General features: G+C 38.5%; 1 protein-coding gene across 1 annotated transcript in view; it reads left to right on the top strand.

Annotated features, from left to right (window-relative positions):
- Positions 1 to 641: 641 nt before the first annotated feature.
- The window catches only part of CFTR (CF transmembrane conductance regulator), a 125,712-nt gene continuing 109,801 nt past the window's right edge, over positions 642 to 16,552 (top strand). Inside the window, exons 1-2 of the mRNA XM_072146962.1 lie at positions 642 to 864; positions 12,197 to 12,307. Of these exons, the coding sequence (XP_072003063.1) occupies positions 812 to 864; positions 12,197 to 12,307 (164 nt within the window). The 5' untranslated portion in view covers positions 642 to 811. The remainder of the gene's footprint in view (positions 865 to 12,196; positions 12,308 to 16,552) is intronic.

Here is a 16,552-nt window from a genome sequence, read left to right on the forward strand (position 1 = left end):
GAGATAAAAATGTTGAGTGTCCTGTACAATGTCACAGTACATTATTGTTAATGAATAAATAAAAACTGACTTAGAATCAACAGTAAAACAAAATTGGCTGATGGTGGATTATTAAACATTCTCAAGAACACATCAAAATAGATGTGATAGATCCTGATTGATTTCATAAATAAAACAATAATCATTAATTTTAGATGATTGTTCTATTGCCCACATTTTCATTTGGGAGACACTAAAACAGCATAGCCCCAATCATGTGAATGAATGTACATAACAATTGCCCTGCTCACCAAATTACCAAGGCAAACACATAATTTATTTTACAACATAATGTATAAAGCTAATAATTGCCAAAACAAATGAATGCTGAGATTATTAAACATTCCCAATTCAAACTGCCACATAACAGATACATAGTAATAAATGCTCCTAGATCTGATTATGCAGGTTCTGTGACCTGAAATCAGTTTGACCTTCTCAGCTATAACAATCACCCTAAGGTCCATTACCTTATTCTGAACCAAAATACAGTATGCCCTGGGTAATGAAATCTGATTATAATTGTTTGCAACACACCCCTTTTGTGTTACCTAAACAGAATGAGAGGGAGTGGAAGTAAAAGAGGGAGAAGAGGAGGAAGATATGAAGGACTCGGCTGCCTCCCTGTGCTTAGCTCTTCTTAACCTGGGCAGAGTCAAGGAGGCAGTGACATCAGCAGGCTAACAGAATAAGGTGGGTGAGCAGCAGCAGGCACAGAGTGGACTCCCAGAGCCAAGAACCAAGGCTGTGCCTGCAGCAGCACCCAGCCACCATGCAGAGGTCCCCGCTGGAGAAAGCCAACATCTTCTCCAAGCTCTTCTTCAGGTATGTGCTTGTAGCTGGGAAGTGAGAGTGCATGGCAGCATTCCTGTACTCGCTGGCACTGCATAGTGTGACAGGGAAGCTCAGTGCAGGTACCTGACATTCACACTTCTTGCTTTCATCAAAAGCACTTAGGAAAGTAAATGAACAGGAGAGAAAAGCTGTTTGGCAGGGAGAGCTTCTTTCTATGTAAGAAAATAGACTTTTACTGTAAAAAGCCTGTGATGCACCTGCAGCAGCACTAACCCAAAAAAAGGCAACAATGACAGCAAGCATTACTTCTCTGCATTATAGCAACCTGCAGGCAGCACCTTGTAAGTACAGCACATTAAGTGACCTTTGCTTTTTTACTTCTTGATCAGCTCTTTATGATCTACTGGTTATAAGAAAAGGTAATAGCCACCTAGAACAGTATGTGCTACTAAAAGAACACATAGTTTATAGATTTGCAGGCTGGTGATGTATAGAAAGAAAAATGAGAACTATCATGTTCTACTTAAGAGTCACATAGGGATATTAATGGGGATGAAAGGATAATCTTGTTATTAATCAGAATGTGTTTCCAGGGGTCATGTGCTGCTGGTAGTAGTGGAGCAGAGCAGTGCTCTCAGTGTATTCTCTAACAGGTATTACTAATGGCTTGTGCTCCAGAACACAGTGACATGAGTTTCTTTCACCGTCCTCATAGTTTACTGTAATAACACACAGCTGTATTTAGGAATATCCTTCTTTTGTTTCTTCTGTGATAATTGCTGAGAGTTTTAAGATAATACTTCCTTGTCCATCCATTTTTTTAATAACATTATTTGTTGTTACTATGGGGATCATAAATAGTAATAAGTATGTTGAATATAATAACAAAAAGTACTTCCTTTTTATTAATTAACCTCTTCTAGTTCTACATGTCAAACATTTTTATATACTTGTTTTTATGCTGTATATATATATATATATATATGTATATATATATATATATATATATATATATATATTAGAATATATAATAACATAATAACCAGAAATACTGCCTTTCAGTCATTCCCTATACATCAAACACTTTTCTCAAATGTAAAACCTGAGATGTTCAGGTACCTAGTTTAGATATAAACAAAGTTCTAAATTTTGCAAAAATTTACCACAATGCTCTCAGTCTAAGCTGTGCAAACAGTGCAATAAGGGTATTGGGCCAAAGAACCAAATCTCTGGCAGTTAATGCATAGATTTCTGTAGTCATGTGTGCTACATTCTGCCACTGATCATATTAAATGTGTTGGGATATAGCAGTGATGAACAGACATTAGGAAATGACAAGTTCTTTACTCAAGGCTTGCACCAGCATTTTGAGTATTTTTGTCAGTTTACTAACATTAAAGGGGTTTCCTAAACCATATCAAATGATAGGATGGACAGAGGCTTGTGCCACCAATCACATTCTACTGGTCAACCAGCATAGGGAAAGCTAAAATTTGGAATCTGAATCTGGTGCTCCCTGCTCTGCTCCGGCAGAGTGTAACTATTTTTTGGTACACCTTTAACATAGGGTATGCGACACATTTCTGTCGGACTCTGCATGTTACTGTGGTGCACGGTCTGCATCAGAACGCACATTTGTGTGCAAAAATGTGTGTTACGCCAGGTATAGTGCAGCCGCGACCCATATGGGACGCAGACACTTCTTAAATACATGTGCAAGCAGTTTGCACTTAAAACAATGTGCAAAGTCTGACTGGGGCACAGGGGCTTTAGTAAATGGGGCCCATTGTGCAGCAAAAAAAGTACTGTAAAAAATTATAAAATATAAAAGAATTATAAAAATGCATATCATCCTGGAATGCTTTCATTAAATAAATTATTTAAATCATACACAGATGTCACATAATGCCCAATCATAATATGAAAATGTTTATCCCACGTAGTGAACGTCTGAGCAAAAAAATGAATGGCAGACTGTCCAAAAGCCACTTTTTTTCTATTTTACTACCCATAAAAGTTTGGATAAAAAATAATCATATAAGGATCATACAGCTCCCCAAATGACACAAATGAAAAGGTCAGATTGGGCTGCTTAAAATGATACCGTATACAACTCCATTTTATTCAAGTTCTTACATTTTTTTGTTATTAAAATAAAATATCTTTCAAAATCTGGTATTTCTGTGATTGTACTGATCCAAAGAAAAAAGGGGATGTGTAAATTGGAGAGCACAGAGAATGCCATTCAGCGGCCACCAAAACATCTCTGACATGGTAAATCGTAAACGTCACCAGATTTCTGATGTACCTCTGCTGTGTATAACATTAAGAGGATAGCAACAAATCCTTTGGTTTTGAAAAGTATAGCCCTTTTGGTTCAGTGTGGTTGATCACTTTGAGATGAACAATCATCAAATTGAATTCTTTGTCATGTTAATTTAAATTTTCAAACTTATGGAGTACAGTACTGTAAATCTTAAAAGAGCTATAACAGAGATTATGACATTTTGAGGATGAATCAGGATACAACCTGTTGCTAACATTAATAGTGCTACATTGCTTGCACAGCAAATTTCTGACCTGCAGAATTACCAAACATTCAGATCTTACGGCCAGGCATACATCCGCCAGAATGGAGAGGAGGAAGGGTGACCCCTCTCCTCTCCATTGAAATGCATTGCGTGGGGGCCGTACTATGTGGAAAGATAGGACATGTCCTATCTTTATCCTGTGTATGGAGCCGTACCGCATCGCTCTGTGCAGCCATTGCCGTCTATGGGGGACATATGTACAGCTACAAGCTTGCACCCGTAAACACGGTTATGTGAATGTAGCCTTATACTAAATATGCCATCAATTTAATAAACACCTTTGGTTATAGAGCAAACTCAGGGCCATATCAGCACTATGGTAATCTTCAAAGGCCGATGGTACTTGGAAGAGTGTATAACAGTCAACCAAGAATGCCCCCCTCCTGCTTTGCCCGTAACATTCTCCTCTAAACAAAGTAACACAGCCTCCTTCCCACTAGGCCATAACGCTCTCTAAACAGTTTAGATGATCTCCTATTCTTCAACATCTAGTACCAAAAGACTCTTTACCATCATTGGCAGTAATATTAGAACGTGTAAAGGGAGCCTAGCTGAAATGCAAGAACAGCATGTCAGCGTTATGTACTGGGGCTGTTGGACAGCCTCAAAAAGTAGCTCCAATGAAGATCCAGTCATGTCTGTTGTTAAGCTTCAATTAAAACCTTGCAGGCCATATAAAATGTGATGCTGGGCAACATTTGGCCACGGGTCCTGTGCTTGACATGTGTGCATAGAGAGTTTGAGAAAGGTCTGGATGACTTTATTGCAATAAAATAATATTATAGGTTTTGTGAACTCTAAATATAAAGATCATTTCTAGATCCAGATATTATTACAATCACAGTATGGGAATGGAATGGTTTTCTTCAGATGAAGAAAAGTGTCTTTTGTCTTTTTGCATGGTCTGTGGATTAGAATTGCAGAATAGTATGCTGAACAAGAAATCTTGAAATCTTAAAATTTGTGTTACTGAGTTACTACCCCATCGTAACCAACCTATTTCAAGCCTTGAATGCCAAGCCATTTTTAAAAAAAATGTTTCCCCTTTTGCATGTTAAGAGTGATAACATATTTTTCTTCCTCTTTGGATGCAGTGATCTTCCTCCAACCAAGGTTATTAAAGCAAAGCATCACAAGACAGGAAACCAGGGTATTCTTTGTAAAAACATAGCAGCCTAAACTAAAAATTGCTCTGGACAGTCACTAAGGGGGTAAAAATTTTGGATACTGTGTATGCTCCTTATTTTCAATCATTCCAGGGTATCACAAGTAGGTTGGTGCTTTTCACTTCTTGTATGTGATTACTTCCTAAATGAATACACTAGTAGCTGCAACAGTGTATTGGTCCACAGGCAATAGGGACTGACTGTGAATTACAGGACATGTAATGTGTACCACAAGAACTTTTACTGGAGTCCATGGTTTCATGTGTGCCATCTGTGTCTGAATGGTGGACTAAACAACTGGAGCTGCTGTTACTTGTTATCAAGCTTTGCATATATCAATACTATGCACAAATATTAGAAACTTTGTCATGTATTTTATGGAAAAACAGAAATAGTATTACTCCTCAGGCACACACACATATGCTGGTTTATCAGGTAAAGTATCCCTCATTTTAGATCAATTTCAAAGTTGCAAGCACTTTTGTAACAACTCTGCCACATAATGAGACCATTAAGGAAAACAATCTAATTAGACATTCCTTTCCCCCACAGAAGATCAATTTTATTGTGGAAGTTTGCTTGCATTTCCATATTGCCATTGAGAACAGCTATATTGCCTATATGGCAGTGGTGGCGAACCTATGGCACGGGTGCCAGAGTTGGTACTCGGAGACCTCTTTTTGGGCACCCAAGCCATCAATATAGCACACGACATAGAACTCAAAGAATCATCCTGCAGTCCCAGGCGACTCAAGAAAGTGCTCTCAGTGCTATTTTAAAGCAACACATTTTGATTGCTTGGGATTGCAGGAAGAGGTAGAACTCCTCTAGGCTTTTTCTTGTACATGGCGACCATAGCAAGATGCTACAACAATAGTCCAAATTTGCCCTTCTTCTTTCAACTGTTTTGTTGTCCTCTAGAGGCTGTTGTGATTTAAAGCTTTTCGTTTAACAGGTAGCAATAAATAACTACTTAAATTGCTGTGCTGGCACTTTGCAATAAATAAGTGGGTTTTGGTTGTAGTTTGGGCACCCGGTCTCTAAAAGGTTCTCCATCACTGGCCTATGGGAACAGAAATATTTTTTTCAGCTGCAGGTGCAAAGAACTATGGAGTCAGACACTGCTTTTTGTAACATGAAAATGTATCAAAATGTTTCCCTTAACTGGTTGGAGTAAGAGGAGTGAGGCTTGCCAGTACTCCAGACTGTGTCTATGGCAGTAAATAGATTGTCTTGTCTATAAGCTGGCACTAATAATGCCACAATGAGAAGCTGTTATAAATTTACCAAATATTCTATTTTTCTGTTTAATTATTTTGTTTTTCTCATATTTGAGAACATTTATTATTTTCCTTTAGAAGGAAATCACATCAATTTCAAATTAACCATGCACTGATTATCAGTATCTATGTAAGACAAAGTTTTCTAGTTTACCTTCGTCACAGATTCTGACCTTTTTTCAGCAAAATGACCCCAAATGAAATTCCAACTGATCCCATGAAGCCAGAGGTCTCTCTGGCTTCATTGTTATCTGTCATTTTTATCACCCTGCCATCCATTATATTTATTATTCTGTTTCTATAACAAAGCAAAAATGGAAATTAGAAGTGCACGGATGAACTTAGCCTTACTCAGTTGTATCTGTCCATTAAAAGGACTTTCTGATGTACTCAAAATGTAGACCAGCCCTTGTAATAAAATTACAAAATAAGCAACACTTTCCAATTTTTCCCACACTTCTTCCAACATTCCACTTATACCACTACATCTTCTTAACTGTAGTGGTGATATACCCACATACAGTGTTAGACCATGCAGCTAATCACTGGCCTCAGTAGTATTTGGCATGGGACTGCTGAGGCCAGTGATTGGCTCAGTTGCATAGATAGGGGCTGTACTGCACTTTGTACTGTACCTTTCCCAGCTCCCAAGGCCACAGCAGTGACTTTGGAATGCTTGTCATGTGACAGTAAGGTCTCATTGTGCCATAGTCACCCATGAGGCCTGAGATTGAATGTAGCGGTTACCGGGTATGAACAGGGTGTCACTGCGGATGTCAGATAATAATAATAATTCTTTATTTATATAGCGCCTACAGATTACTCAGCACTGCACAAAGCATGACAAATCGGAAGATAAATTTAAAGAGATCTTGTCAGGCAAATTAACCCCCAAAACTAAATATATTTTTATAAACTGCCATTACAGAGCATTGCCTCTATCCCTAAATTGCTCCTCTACATGCCTTTAATTTAAACAATCATGTCCTAAATCATATTCAGCTGTCCAGCTTATTCATGTGTGAGTGTGACATGATCATCATTTTTTTGTCATATTAAGCAACAATTTTTATGCTGTAAAAAAAAAATCAACTACAATATTCTAAATCACATTCACTTTAATACTACTGTATTACGCTTCCCATTTTCTGCAACCAAAAATGTGCATTAAATCCACCTGTAATCCACTACTTGTGCTGATTTAGAAGATTTTTTTATGGTTGAAAAAGCTTTAAGTTTTGATTTCTTTACATTTCCACTTCTGCTATAACAAAATGCAAAAAGCTAATTAAGTGTACCAAATTCCATCTTAAATTATGGTTGCTTAGTGGTTAGCATTACAGCCTTGCAGCGCTGTGGACCTGGGTTCATGTCTCAGGGTCAACATCTGCAAAGAATTTGTATTTTCTCTCAGTGTTTGTGCGGGTTTCCTCCGGGTCCTCCGGTTTCCTCCCACACTCCAAAAAACATACTGGTAGGTTGATTAGATTTTGAGCCACATTGGGGACAGGAACCGATTTGGCAAGCTCTGTGTAGCACTGCATAATCTGTATGTGCTATATAAATGAAGGAATTATTATTATTTTTTTTTAACTCAAATAGCACTAAGATGTTATGCCAAATGTTATGCCAATGGAAAGTAAAAATATGATACATGATTGTATTCATAGGATTGTAACAAATTTCACAAGACATTGAGATCATGATACAATGCTACATGCAATAATCCACTTAAAAGATATAGATGAGATGAAAGAGTGTAGAGTCATGATGCATGATCAGCAGGACTAATAATGCTACTTGATGTTCCTATTGACAGTGACATAATTGTCAAAACAATCCCATTGTGTTCATTTTAGACAATATTCCTTCACTTTTAATTAGTTGAGTATGTGTCCCTTACGCTCATGCTGAGCAAACATTGTATGTAATGTAATGAAATGTTTTTATACACCAAGTGAAACATATGTGTTGTGATCACACACTGAGTTCCTAACTGAGCTCTTTAAAGACAAGGTCAGGGAGCAATATTGCAGATCTTTTATGTTTTCAGTTGTCATTGAGGTTCAAGCACTGTTCATAAAGTTTATCAGGGTAATACAAGCAATCACAGATCAACAGATCATAGTAAATAAACATTAAATCAATGGGTAGTAAATAATATTGCTCTATTTATGTAACCATCAGATCTTTTCTCTTCAAGGCTTTTGTGCAAATACTGAAGACAATCAGACAGATGTAGTCTTGTGGAAACTAGTAACATGTCCATATAGTTGAATGCTATCTAAAAATTTACCAAATTCGGTACTTGATTTACTAAACTGTAAAATGAATAGCAACACGGTTCAGTCAAACTCTTATCAGGAAAACGTGCCATGAATCGCAAATATTTCGTATAAATACCAGTGTAGACATAGTTATTAGTTATTTACTGGCCAGCAGTAGATTTTCTGGCTCCATAAAGAACTATACAGCTCTCTGTAATCCCCTAAAGTTTTAATTGGGTCCCTTCACAGGGAAAAAGATGTTGTTTATGGGAGCTTTGCCCCATAAACAACGGGACAGATTTATCATTAGGCAGGATTTTACTCCAATTTTTAAGTGTGACTTATGAGCTCTTAAGCACATCAGATTTATTATACTGACTTAGATAGCTTGATAAATGTGGCACATGCGATTGATTTAAAACATTTTTGCAAAAAAGCAGATGCAACAGTTGTGAGACATTCTACAGACGGATGTAACAGCCACAATACGTTCCCCCCCCCAAAAAATATTTAAGCCGAAAGAGCATCCGTCTATCCTCAAGAGGACACACACAATACCAAAATGTTTACATACTGTACAGTCCCAAAAAACCCACTTATGACATAGTTGACTTAAAGAACTTCCCCTTTAAGTATCTTATATCAATAGTGGGGAGACTGTTCTATTAATCAGCTTGCTTGTGCTAGTTCTCAGAAGGTAAAATCCTCTTTTTCTGTGGATTAGGAACCATATCCATGACAGGAACATACACATAGATGAAGAAATTGATTCCTTAACCTATTAATTTATATGTTCGTTCTAGTTTCAAATGTGTCACACCACACTATTCTCTCTTTTTTACTTTGTATCACATCATGTCCGGCCCAACTAAATAAATGCTACAAAAATTAAAAAAAGAAAATATAATATGTCTAATTCAGAGTGTCTCCTTTTCCATTTACTTGTTTTCTCTCATTTTCTCTCCTTTCCTGATAAATGAAAACATTCTCTGAAAACACTGCTGTGCTCTGTCCTGCTAAGACAGAACCTTACTAAGGTGTCAGATTTGTAGTGTTGAGCAGGCCCGAACTGCAGACTTTGCGACAGTGCCAAACTTATCAAAACTCTTTGCCTCGGAAGAAAGGAGCCGAAAAGAAGGTGGGAGGGATCGCAGAGGCTACTGGGGCGTAGAATAGTCTTTGCTCCCACTCCATGCAGAGGCTACTCCACGCCTCAGTAGCCTCTGCCATAAATTAGCTCATAAGTTAGATAAACTGTAGTTTATTGAAGAAAGTTTTTTAGGATTAGCTAAAGATAGTTTATGGTTTAGAAGGGAAGTGGGAACCTACCATCAGATCTACCTTAATAGGTAGATTTCTGATGGCAGGTTTCCTTTAACCTATGTGAAGACATTTGTTACTTACTTTACTTGTCTTAATACAGTTTTTCCAAAATTGCTTAATAATTTCTGCGTTATTACAATATCACAAAGCTTTGTCATCAACTTGTATGTTTCCATATACATATTTTATTACTTCCTCACACATAAGCCAGGCACACTAAACTAAATTGGGTTTCAGATCATATTGTCTTGCACATTGTTAAGTCGAATCACATAGTGTTGAAATCAGCATGTGATGAAAGTTATTTGCTTACACAATTGACATAGCTCATAGGAAATGGCACGTATTGATTAAATGTAATTGTGTGAATGTCATTGTGTGGCTGTAACTTGAAGCTTAAATTAAACTGATGAAGTAATTCATCTGTTGTACATAAGAGTATTATGATATGTGCACTACTAGACTAAGTCCCTCACTGTTCAGTTTGAATGCAAGTTTTCAGTATATTGCAACCCAAAAATGTCCATTTTTTATTCTCCATCACATTGCTATAAAAACATTTTGCTCAACAAATAACTACCTCAACCTAATGGAAGCAGATCCCATCAAATTTGGTTGATTAATCATTAACCAGGTTTTTATTTTTAGCCATAAAAGAGCTTGTATGTTCTCTCCGTGTTGGTGTGGGTTTCCGCTGGGTCCTCCGGTTTCCTCCCACACTCCAAAAACATACTGGTAGGTTGTTTAGATTGTGAGCCCATGGGGAAAGGGACCAATTTGGCATGCTCTGTGCAGCGCTACGTAATCTGTAGGCCAGGCCCGGCGCCAGCACCCGGCCAACCCGGGCAAGTGCCGGGGCCCCGGGGTACTGGAGGGGCCCACTCGGGCCCCCGGATCAATTGTACCAGTGTCTCTATGAGACACTGGTACAATTGATCACCATCCGGATCGATCATTTTTCTGCCTCTATGCTGCGCTGGTCGGGAGCGCAGCATAGAGGCAGAATCTAAAACTCACCTGTCCCGGTTCCCACAATGCAGCGCTCCGCAGGGTATGCGACTGCTCTGAACACGTGACCCGATGACGTCATCATGTGCGCCGGCTTCAGAGCCGGCGTGTACGGGGGGCCCAGGCCGAAGACAGCTGCAGGAGCTGCGCCGGGGGAACCAGGACAGGTAAAATACTTCTTTCCCGGAGGGGGGGGGGTTTCAGTGTGTCCGTAGGGGGAGGGGGGAGGGATGGGGTCAGTGTGTATACAGGGGGAGAGGGGGGGTCAGTGTGTTTGCGGGGGGGGGGAGGAGGGGGTCAGTGTGTCCGCGGGGGGAGGGATGGGGTCACTGTGTATACAGGGGGAGAAGGGGGGTCAGTGTGTCAGCGGGGGGGTCATTGTGTCAGCAGGGGGGGGGGTTCAGTGGGTCTGCAGGGGGAGGGGGGGTTCAGTGTGTCCGCAGGGGGGGGGTGAGGGGGTCAGTTTGTCCGCAGGGGGAGGTTGGGGGAGTCAGTGTGTCCGCAGGGGAGGGGGGGTGGTCAGTGTGTCCGCAAGGGAGGGGGGGTGGTCAGTGTGTGGGGAGGGGGGGGGGAAGTGTGGCCACTGGAGGGCGGCCCACGGAGGGGCCCACTAAGGCTCTGTCGCCCAGGGGCCCACTAAAACCTGGAGCCGGCCCTGCTGTAGGCGCTATATTAATAAAGAATTATTATTATTATAATAAGAGAATTAAAAACAATGTACCGTAGTCAATTTATTTGTAAGTACACAAGTCTTGAGCCGATTGCCCACAGGGCTTTAGTCATCAACTGTGTTGGTGTAAGATTCAACCAAATTATTCTGAAATGCACATGTCATCTTGGGATGTGCATGCGGCAGAAACTAAAATCTAACTTTTTGAAATAAAAAAATTAATTATAAAATGTTTTTTTTTGTGGTGCTATAATGTTACCTTATCAAAAAGTAATTACAGAGCCATATGACCACTGTATGCACTCAACAGAAACAGAGAAGTTAAGTTATGTTGTATATTATATCTCAACAAAAAGATAAAAACATATCAGACTCACCAAACATCTAACGTATGTATGTTATTCTTGAACATAAATAACATAATGTGACATCTTGACATTTTTAATGATTTATTTCATGGCTAGTGGAAAAGATCAAAATAAATAGATGATAAGGAAATTGCACTTTATATTTAAAGCAGTATACAAAAATCTTGTCAGGAGCACAAAAGCTTTCATCTTGTCTGCCATTTTTGTCAGCAGCTTCGGCTCACATTAACAGGCATCATACTACTTTAATTAAAAAAATGGTGGAATCCAGCAAAAAACAACTGTGATCTATGTACAGCACAAGCACATGGTGTACGATGCTGCACTGTCAACCTCTAATATTCTTATCATTGTTATCCCATACATATAACTTTACAACCTTTACTATACATAAAGGAAAGGGGAACAACTTGCAAATTGCATGCTACAAATCACAATCATAGGCAGATTATCGTACTGGGTAACTGGGTTTGGATCTCGCTTTTTGTTGACTCATGTGTTTCTAGTAATAATTTAACCACTCCTGAAAATAAAACACTAACTCCTACAGGCAACTAGATTATTTCTTAACTAGATCTTCCTTATATCCTAATTACCATAATCATGAAACTGTATTTGATAACATAATAAATGTAATCAATGACCTCTTAAACCTTATGTTATTAAAATACCGAAATTTTTTATTCTAGTTGGACCAAACCTATTCTGAAGAAAGGATACAGGCAACGATTGGAATTGTCAGATATTTATCAAATTGCTACTGGAGACTCTGCAGATAATCTTTCGGAACGACTTGAAAGGTACCTAGATGTTCAGTGTTTTGGTTTGGATACACCATCAAAGGCAAGAGCCAATTTTCCAATGACAGTTCATGTCTTCACTCTATGGAATAATATGCTTTCACTGCTAATGGAACGAATTGTGGGCAAACCAGAGGAATAGCTATGCAGGAGGGCTTGTAAGAAAATCTTACTGTATTACGTTGTTGAGGACAAGTTGAAGACTACATGCCAAGACAGATTATAGATACCCCATTCTTGATCACCGCTGCATGAAATTTTTTCATAATATTATTCCAGTTGGTACTATTCTTCATTTTAAAACAGTCTGCCTGTTGTCTGCTTTAAAAACACAATACAGAAGTGTGTGTTTGTGTATGTTTAGAAGTAGCACTGATACTTAGGGGCACATTTACTTACCCGATCCTGCAGAGTTTACGAAAGTGCATTGTCCGACGATTCACTAAGATTGTGCTCCCGATATCCTGCATGTGTCGCTTCCCCGCACACTTCCACCGGAGTTCTCCTTCTTCTTCCTAGTGCATGTAACTTCATTGTCTTGTGACACAATTTGAAAGATAAATTCCGCGCCAGCGCAGCCGGCCGCAATCCGAACGCGTGTGGGCCAATCCCCGGTTAAATACCTGTCCCAGCGGCGCAAATCCCGTAAATGTCGGTATAAACAACGAAAGTGCGGCCGGGGATCTTTAGTAAATAAGCCCCTTAGTCTCAGTCATGTTGCATGTCCAGAACTGAGACTAAGGGGGACATTAATCATAGTGAGTCTCAGGTTCACCTATTTTTGTGCCTGGTTTGTTCTTTTATTTGGTTTGTGATCTATGAATGATCTAGTTTTGCCTTCGTAAATGCGTTTTGGAATTGTTGTAATTTGCACCAAATTTGACTAAAGTTACAGATATGTAAAAAAAAAAAAAATTCTTGCTCAAATGAGTCTTTGGGGGACATGTATCATTATTTCTGCTAGTCAAATTGTCTCGTTTTTGCGACTTTTTTGTGACTTTTCAATTGTCGTTTTTCAAGTACGCCTTGGTCTGCACCTTGTGCAGTGTGCCTTATGTAGCTTAGTTTCCCAGATGTTCCATGCGACTTTTCACTTATGTATCACTTTTTTTGCTTATTTTTGTGACTTTTTAGGAGCAAATCTGCACTTGGTCCAGGGCAGGGCAGGTGCAAAGGAAGGATTTTTTTCATGGACCCTATTTTAACATGTAAATTTGAATTATTCCACATGCTTTAAATGTTTAAAATTTTCCAGAGTAACCTGTTTTTGAAAATTCAGAAATTTTTGCATTTATATTTTTTTAATTTATTGGTTACTTCTAAGGCTGCGGTCACACGTTGCGTTTTGATTGCATTTTGAAACCTATTACAACAGCTGAGGAGAGGTGATTTGCCTAATTAAATTACTGTTTACAAAACGCAATATAAATGTGATGTTATGCTTTTTGTAAATGCAAATGTTAACAGTAATGTAATTGGCAAATCACCTCTCCTTAGCTGTTATAATAGGTTTCAAAACGCAATCAAAACGCAACGTGTGACCACAGCTTCATATGTTGTCATCTCCCTGGGGTGTGAAATTAACAGTAGTGTCCACTCCTGCATATAACCCCCTTAAATGGCTTGTGTCCTCTCCTGTATATAACCCCCTCACGTAGCTTGTGTCCACTCCTGTATATAACCCCTCACATGACTGTGTCCACTCCTGCATATGACCCCCTCACATGGCTTGTGTCCTCTCCTGTATATAATCCTCTCCTGTATATAACCCCCTCACGTGGCTTGTGTCCTCTCCTGTATATAACCCCTCACATGGCTTGTGTCCATGTGGATTTGAGACATTTGCAACAAAAATTCTCAAAAAGAAGCCAAAATTTGCGCCTGCCAGGATAACTGAACATGTATCACAGGTAAAAAGACATGATCATATATAAGGAGCAAAAAAGCGCTTCCAAATGTCTCAAAAATTCACCACAGAGAGACCGGTGACATTTTTAAATCTGCACATTAAGATAGACAATAATCCCACTCAGGGAGATGATCTTATAGAAAACGATGAAGGTGTTACTGGAGAAATTTAAAATTTTTAAACTCCGTTGAAGTATTTTTCATTTTACTTACAGTTATTTTTTCATTTGGGAAGCGTAGACCTTTGTTTTCAGTAATGAAAATTAAGGTTTTTTTAAGTGCACCTGCTCAGAGCAGTATTTTTGCGACTTTTAAGCGCAAAATTGTGATAGATTCCGTGCAAACATCTGCACAACAGCCACTCGCTATGTCGGATAAGGTGTAGACACTCAAAACCACTAAGTGCCGGACTTTTGCTTGCACCCAAAAAAGATGAAAATTAGAGACAAATTTACTAACTGCGGCAAACAATTGCGCAAAAAAACGGCAAAAACAATCTAAAAAAATGGTGATCCATGTCCCCTTAAATGTTCATCCAAATACAAATTAAGGAAAATGGCAGCACGCCAAGATTTACAAAAGACAAGTTATGTCCAGCAACATTTCGACTCTCAGGGACTGAAGCCTTTTTTAAACTTGAGAAAAGCTACTGTCCCTGAGAACTGAAACATATAAAAAAATAGAAAAAGCATCAAAAAAATCCACAATAGAGAAAATGAATTGTCAGGGTGCGATTCTTGAACCTTACCGCAGGAGAAGTCACAGACAACAAAAACAAAAATATGCACCACTCTCAAATTGTGAAAAAAATATAGTGCCATATTTAATCTCTATAATGCCACTATTTAATCTCAAAACATTTAAGTTGTAGACCAGCACTCTCAATTTGGGAGTGCTGTCTGTTTTTGTTATATATAAGGAAAACAGGCAGCACTCTATATACACGATAAATGTGTGTTTAACTATCTGATAACCAAAGTACATAGATAATCACACAGTGCCACCCAAAAGACATAATGCAGTACTATACCTGGAGATGAATTAGAAAACTGGCTATATAGATGTAGCACTGGTTGTCATGATTGGCATAACTGGTTGACTGATCTCAACTAAAATAAAAAATCTAGAAAATGTTAAATGTTGACATTTGCAACACATGCGGTGGTGTCTAATAGAAGCTTGTTCCCCTCTCTCCTTCAGTACACTTTTATGCTTAACTTAACCAAGCATGCAAGGAGGGTAAGGAGACATGGTTTGACCAACAGCTACTAAATGTGTATGTCTACCTCAAGGCATACAGTTTTTGCAAAGTGGACCTAATAGAAGGAGTTTTCTTTGTTACTGGAAATGATAGCAACTTCTCTAAAGCCTTCAGAAAAAGCAGAACACACATATACAAAGTCATATGTCACCTCTGGGCAGAGGAAAAATTTTCCTTCAAAAGTCTTGAGTTTTCTCCCATTTCTGTCTTCTAATCCATTTTATTAAAAAATACAAATTAAAACTTTGCATTTTCACATCAGCCCGACATGATATTGATATGTTTAACCCTGAATGTGGATGAATGTGGCTCTGGTAGCATCAATATTTCATACCCCAATTGAACTCTCTGAGTGATCCGCATTTGCCAAGATACAAGTAACTAAAGTTTCCTGATTCAATATAAATGTTGTACTTAGTTCTTATTGGAGATGCATATATTTTTCATTCTGGTTATACACCGGTACAGCACATGCTTTTGCTGCTCATCCTTCCCCTTACTTAAGGTGGTTTATAGGAATGCCGTTGTTTATATCTCTATCATATGTCACTGTATTCTACTTTCTGCCATTCACCAGAGTATAAAGATGTTCCACACAGTGAAACAAAGTCACAATAAGAATGTAAGAAAAGTTTTGATTTGCTTCATTTCTACATTGATAGATAAGATGTTATTCTGTCAACAAGTCAGCTTTGTCTTCATTGTTACCAGTTAGAATAGTCTGCCTTTGTTTTCATCTTGCAAAGTCCTGGATGAACTCCAAAAAATTTATTTGTCTATTATTTTGCATTGGTGTTAAGATCCCTGGCAGTTTTTTAGACATAGAATGTGACCTTTACATGAATTAACTCCCTAACATAAGAAATATAGTTGGACACCTAAATCTGTCAAATGCTTGAATAAGTTGCCCCTCCACTTACTTTTTATGATCATGAAGAATGGACACTGTGGTATTCTAAAGCTTTGTTTTTATTGTCATCTTGACTTGACCTTACTGAGTTTCCCTGGAAATACCTGGAAGTGAGGAGGAATGTTACAAGTGTAAACGTAGCATTTGATGGATAACTGTCTTGTTT

Source organism: Engystomops pustulosus, chromosome 4 (genome assembly GCF_040894005.1).
Source record: "Engystomops pustulosus chromosome 4, aEngPut4.maternal, whole genome shotgun sequence".
In the NCBI taxonomy this organism is placed as follows: domain Eukaryota; kingdom Metazoa; phylum Chordata; class Amphibia; order Anura; family Leptodactylidae; genus Engystomops; species Engystomops pustulosus.